Source organism: Helicoverpa zea, chromosome 6 (assembly GCF_022581195.2).
Source record: "Helicoverpa zea isolate HzStark_Cry1AcR chromosome 6, ilHelZeax1.1, whole genome shotgun sequence".
Lineage (NCBI taxonomy): Eukaryota > Metazoa > Arthropoda > Insecta > Lepidoptera > Noctuidae > Helicoverpa > Helicoverpa zea.
The window spans coordinates 3,507,127-3,513,126 of record NC_061457.1 but is presented as its reverse complement, the minus strand read 5'-3'; the positions used below and the strand labels follow the sequence as shown (position 1 = coordinate 3,513,126).

Genomic DNA, 6,000 nt, shown 5'->3' with positions numbered 1-6,000 from the left:
AAATGTGAAAATATAACAACCACACTGTTTTAAACAAACATTACATTGCTTTTAATTATTGTTTTATACGTTTGTAAGACTACAGTGTCAATAGAAGTTATTTAAAATCATATGGTAGGTATTGTACAAAAGCTCTGAATGGACGAGAGTTCGGTATCTTTGTAGAAGCCACCGACTGTCACCTGTTAATTCTTTAAAAAATAATATTCGAAAAATACCCTTGCACGTGGTACCTTACTTGGTAAAATTTTAAAATTATTGTTGGAGCTGATTTTCTATTCACCTATATAAATAGAAAATTAGCTCCAATAAGAACTTATTGTTAGAGGGGAAAAAATAGGGTTTTCCATGTTATTTCAAACGTTTTAATGCAAAATATAATATCGGATTACATACAAATTGTAAGAACTATCGGAGTTAAACAAGTACATCAAAAATTACTTCGAGGTATTATATTCGCGAAAGATAGAGAAACTAGTCGAAACATACCGCCTTACCACAAAAACTTTTAAACGTCAGTTTATGCCTTGTCTATAAAAATGACAAATTATGACGTTGACATATGGTTCATTTTGCAGCCAAAATTTTATTAGACAAGTGTAAAACAGGGTTTAAAGTTTTTGTAGTAAGGCCCTGAATGTTTACGAATATGAATAACAATGGAATTCTTATTTAAAAAAAAAAAAACGATACTTAAGGAACTGGTTGAGAATTGTAATTGTTAGTGAAAAACCAGGTGTTTTTAGGTTTTCTGGTCTTGTCTGATTTTCTGGTTTTGTCTGGTTTTCTGGTCTTGTCTGGTTTTCTGGTCTGGTCTGGTATCATCTGGTATGGTCTCATCTGGTATGGTCTTAGTTGGTATAGTCTTTTCTGGCCTTTTGTTTCGAAATATTCACATTTTGATGGTATATAGATTTGTTCAAGACTGGTTTGAAACTTCACACCGTTCAGACCGATTTTTTCTCTCAGAAACCTTTTCATTGATCCTGTATTATGAAACTTCTTAAATAAACTATCCCAGTTTTTTAATTTGTATTTAGGCGCGTTGGCGAATTGTGCTTTCCATTCTTGTATTGTCTTCCTACGCTGTGACCTTGCTCGAAGACATCGCCTTGTCTGAACATTTATCGGAGTATCAGCGCTCGAGTACATGATATTACCAAGAAGACTGGTTATTATTATCCACCAGAGAACTAAAACTAAAAAATAAAAATTATACACACACTGTGTTAATAGATCTCTCTCACTGCAAGACTCTGAAACTACTCAACCGATTTGGAAAAAAAAATCACTGTTGGAAAGCTTCACTCTTTCCAAAGGAAATAAGCTATATTTTATCTCGGTGTGGCAGTAGTTCCTACGAGACGCGAGTGAAATCGACTCATCCTCCGAGCCTTTTTCCCAAACTATGTTGGGGTCGGCTTCCATGTACTAGTCAAATATAATTACGAATCAAATTTTTTTAAACTTGGTAAGCATATTTATATAAACGAATAAACACCAAAATTTTCTATATGAATTTGTACTCACGTTTTATAAAATGCATAGCTGTTATTCAAATAATTATTTACGTAACTGAGCCGTTTGATTTTCGTGTAGTTAATTAAGTAAATAATTAACTTTAAAATTGACGCTAATCGCTATTACATTAGTCACCAATTAATATTTTCAGGTTCCATTAAATCTTTCATTATATCTTTTGATTAATAAAGGCATTAGAAAATTAATAAATCGAAATAAAAAAAATCTTATTAAACCTTAGTTGCTTTCAATTACCTAGGTAAATATTTACCCTAATATGCATGTTCATAATCTATAAAATGTAAAATGAAATAAAATGTCAGTCTCTCTGTAAAAAAGTCTAAAGCTACTTACCTACAGCATTATTACATACTTTTGACAGTCTCTAAAGGTATATCGTAACTACGTAGCTGAAACTTTCTAGAAAGGTAATTTTATTGTTAAACTGTTATTACGAAGAGCATGGCGATTCCAATTGACAGTTTTTCATTAAATAATAACCTCGCTGACATTAGAATTAATTGATTATTTTGTTTGTTCCTGAACACCCTTTTGCGTGACATTTTAATGTTAAACCTACCTGACCGTTTATGCCGACCGCGCCTAGTTTTGAAACACATTTCACCGCGACTTTAAGTTCAGTACACGTTTGTTAAGGCTTGGTATACGTACAAAGATATTGGCGTGGGACATTGAGGAGCGCTTTCGCACTAGCAGATTTTCCGCTCGGTTTTTCTGCACGTTACGCTCGGTTTCGTACGGTCAATAATACCTATACTTACTACGATTTTTTGTCGCACGGAATGTGACGCTTGTAGAAAAACCTATCGATAAACGACATTCGTGTGTTTTTGTAGTACTACAGAAAAAAAGTATCGATTCACACTTATGTGTTAGTAAAATTCGTACGAATTGACTACTAGCTTTTGGACTATCGTTAAGTTACTAGCCAAATTCGGTGCGACGAGATAATGTACTAAGGTAATTAATTTCTAATCAGTGTTTTGGAAGTGACTGGCTGCTGAAAGCAGATTTTAATCTTATATATAAAAATGAATTGATGTTCGTTAGTCTGACTAAAATTCAGGAATGGCTGGATCGATTTGGTTAATTTTGGTTTTAAAATGATCGTAGAGGTCCAGGGAAGGTTTAAACGATACGAAGTTTATTGGGTCAACTAGTCGTATATATAAAAATGAATTGCTGTTCGTTAGTCCGACTAAAACTCGAGAATGGCTGGACCGATTTGGTTCTTTTTGGTTTTAAAATGTTTGTAGAGATCCAGGGAAGGTTTAAACGATACGAAGTTCGCGGGATCAGCTAGTCTTATATATAAAAATGAATTGCTGTTCGTTAGTCTGACTAAAACTCCAGAATGGCTAGACAGATTTGGATTATTTTGGTTTTAAAATGGTTGTAGAGGTCCAGGGAAGGTTTAAACGATACGAAGTTCGCGGGATCAGCTAGTCTTATATATAAAAATGAATTGCTGTTCGTTAGTCTGACTAAAACTCCAGAATGGCTAGACCGATTTGGATTATTTTGGTTTTAAAATGGTTGTAGAGGTCCAGGGAAGGTTTAAACGATACGAAGTTCGCGGGATCAGCTAGTCAATTATAATTATATCCATAGTAAATGTAGACAATATGTGTCAGACCCTAATCCGAACAAATGACTAAGACATTTCAATACATACTAGACAAGTGGTCCTAAGTTCAGTACAGGTTAGAAAGGTCAGCTTGAAATATCGTACGATAAGACACAGCTGGCATTTGATCTGAACCTATTGCGGAAATTCTAGTTCAAGAGAAGTACTTATGGGCTCCAGTTTACAACAATTGGGTCAATGTTTATGTCTTTTAACAACTGGATTGAGCTTTTCCGGGTTTCATTTTATTGAATACCTTGGTGTGGGTACCTATAGAGAAACAGAAGTGATTTCAAATGGTTGCTTGAAAGTTATACTAGAACAATAGGTAGAAGTTTCAATAATGAGGTGATGATATTGAGTCGTATTAAAAATATTCTTAATAGTAAAAATAGCTCATGTTGTAGATAGGAGAATTTAACATGCATGTAAAACGAATATCTAGAAAAGAGTCTAGAACGCATGACCCTTCTTGGCAGTTGGTTAAGAAATGGGCCAAAAGTCCATGGCCGTATTGTTTCAAAAGTTCCTAGAGAAACTGGTCAAGCATATATGAAATATAAAGCTGAAATATCAAAACAGTACTACCATTTAGTCAGATAGCTAACATAATATCTGTACCAAAGTATCTATTCACATATTTCTATTCTAAGAAACATCTATTTCATATCTAACCGTCAGTGTTGAACATCAGAATGACAGCTTCAGTAATTAATAATTACAAAGGCTATTCGCAAACTGCGGACGGCAGATAGATAGATGAGATGCATTTTGATCTATAGTCAGAAGTAGATAAGGTTGCTTTTTCTTTGCCAAGATAAATAGTTGCATTTCCAGGTCTAAGGTCTATGTTTACATGGTACTTACTCCAAATAGGATGAAAGCGTGACTAAACAAATGGGGTGTAAATCAACGTTCGTGTGTAAGGCCTATATTTTCGCAGCACCTGCCTGGTATTGCAAAGGTAAATTATCGTTTTGCCTGTTTAGATCGCATCGTGACCAGAATGCAGTCAATTGCCGTCCACTTGCGAACTATTACGTATTTGTGTGTTTAGTGGTGGCATAGGAATTGGTTGTGTCATTTGGTATAGGAAGAAGCTCACTTCTATGGCTATCACAATGATATCGGTTACTTATTTGCATTTTAAATACTTACATGATTGAAAAATAATCTTGAATGCTGTTAGGGTCACAATATTTAGGTACCTGAGAACCTGTGACCTAACTTTAAGTCTTTACTTACTTTAAAACCTTATTTTCAACTTGTTTTATGTGACAATTATATTTAGAACCTCTAATTCCAATCATTTAATTTACAAAGAGTTTGCTTCCAAAGCGGTCTCGAATTACGTATCGCTACACGTAATAGCTACCGAAGGGAACACTTAAATGTCCATGCCATGCGCACATTTCATGGTTCGTTAGTATGCAGGCGACGTCGGGTGGGGCTATACTGCACAATAAGATTGGACAAAGACTTACGGCCTATACAATATATTTATATATATGTTTAATTTTAAATGACAGGACCTGTTGACCTTTTAACTGAGCTTAAATTAAGGTGCGTTTAAGAATTTGGGTAAGCTTAAAGCTTTAGTTTAGAGCGGGACATTCTAGAATAGGTCTGCCTACTACGTTAGGAAAAGGGCCGTAATTTAGTTACTTAAATATAGTATGGCACTATGATTATGAAGATAGAATTAGTATTTTGACGTAGACAAACAGGAATTTGGAAAGTTAGTGTATTTCTGACTGAAGATTAGATTTATCCTACAAGATTAATCAGAAAGAAAATTCTTTAGTCAGCTATATGGCTGAATAGCAGATTTACAAAGTACAATTATTGATTTATATCGTCTTAATATTGACGCATACGAAAGGTTAAATGCACGAATTCTTTGATTATCTTCTATTTACACAAAACCTTTCTATTATTTACCACAAGTATACCAATAAAAAATGTACTACGCCTATTTCCCTATTTCCCACTTACCAAATGCAATTTCAAATCTAGAATAGATATCAGAACGGCAGCAGGTCGCTCGGCAATCTCCGTCGGTAGTTCGGGTGTGTCCGGTCACGATTCCCGCACCCTTGAGCGTGCGCACGCCCACATTATCCAACCACAGTGAAAGGATACAAATGATCGCTGATAAATCTAATTTGATATTATTCTGTGCCGTTTTAAATTGTAATTTATTATTTGGCTTAAAGATTTGTATTTGATTTGTATTGAAGTGTAGATAGAATAGCTTGACTTTTATAGTTCCCCTTCCATTTGTTATATAACGATGCAACTCTATGACCGAAAAAATTGTTTACCTACATATAATTGGCCAAATCCAATTTAGATTATCTTTAAAATAATGTTCTAAGGTACTGTTTACTTAATAATGTGAAAATTCATAGTCAAAAGTTGTTTTAAGAAAACTGACGTATATGTTGTCGGTGAGCTTAGGCATGAGAAGAAGTTTAGCTTTCTTTTGTTTTCAGTGCCTAACAAAGATGTATCTAAATACATAGAGCACTTTACGTTTCAATTGGCTGTGTATGACATAATCCAGAAAGGCCCAAACAGACGTACACAAATATACCTATCATCAAGATTCGTACCAGGTAGTTGAAAGTGTTAGGTAACGTACCGAGATAGTTTTCAAACCGTTAACGATATACAGACCTTAGCTTGACCTGGACTTTAGTAATATTTTTGTTTACTGCTGTAGACCTACCATTAAATACAAAACCTGCTTTATCCTTTATCTATACTTTTGTATCTCGTAAAGCTAGCCCTTTTCAAATCGGAGATTGAAGATTTTTCAAATCGTGCCA

The 6,000-nt window shown here is 34.4% G+C and overlaps 1 protein-coding gene across 1 annotated transcript; it reads right to left on the bottom strand.

Moving 5' to 3' along the window:
* Positions 1 to 693: 693 nt before the first annotated feature.
* LOC124630912 lies at positions 694 to 1,546 on the bottom strand. The gene is made up of 2 exons (XM_047164956.1): positions 1,531 to 1,546; positions 694 to 1,193 (listed from the first exon to the last, which is right to left on the bottom strand). Exons 1-2 carry the CDS (start codon positions 1,544 to 1,546, stop codon positions 694 to 696), a joined length of 516 nt encoding a protein of 171 aa, XP_047020912.1.
* Positions 1,547 to 6,000: the final 4,454 nt, after the last annotated feature.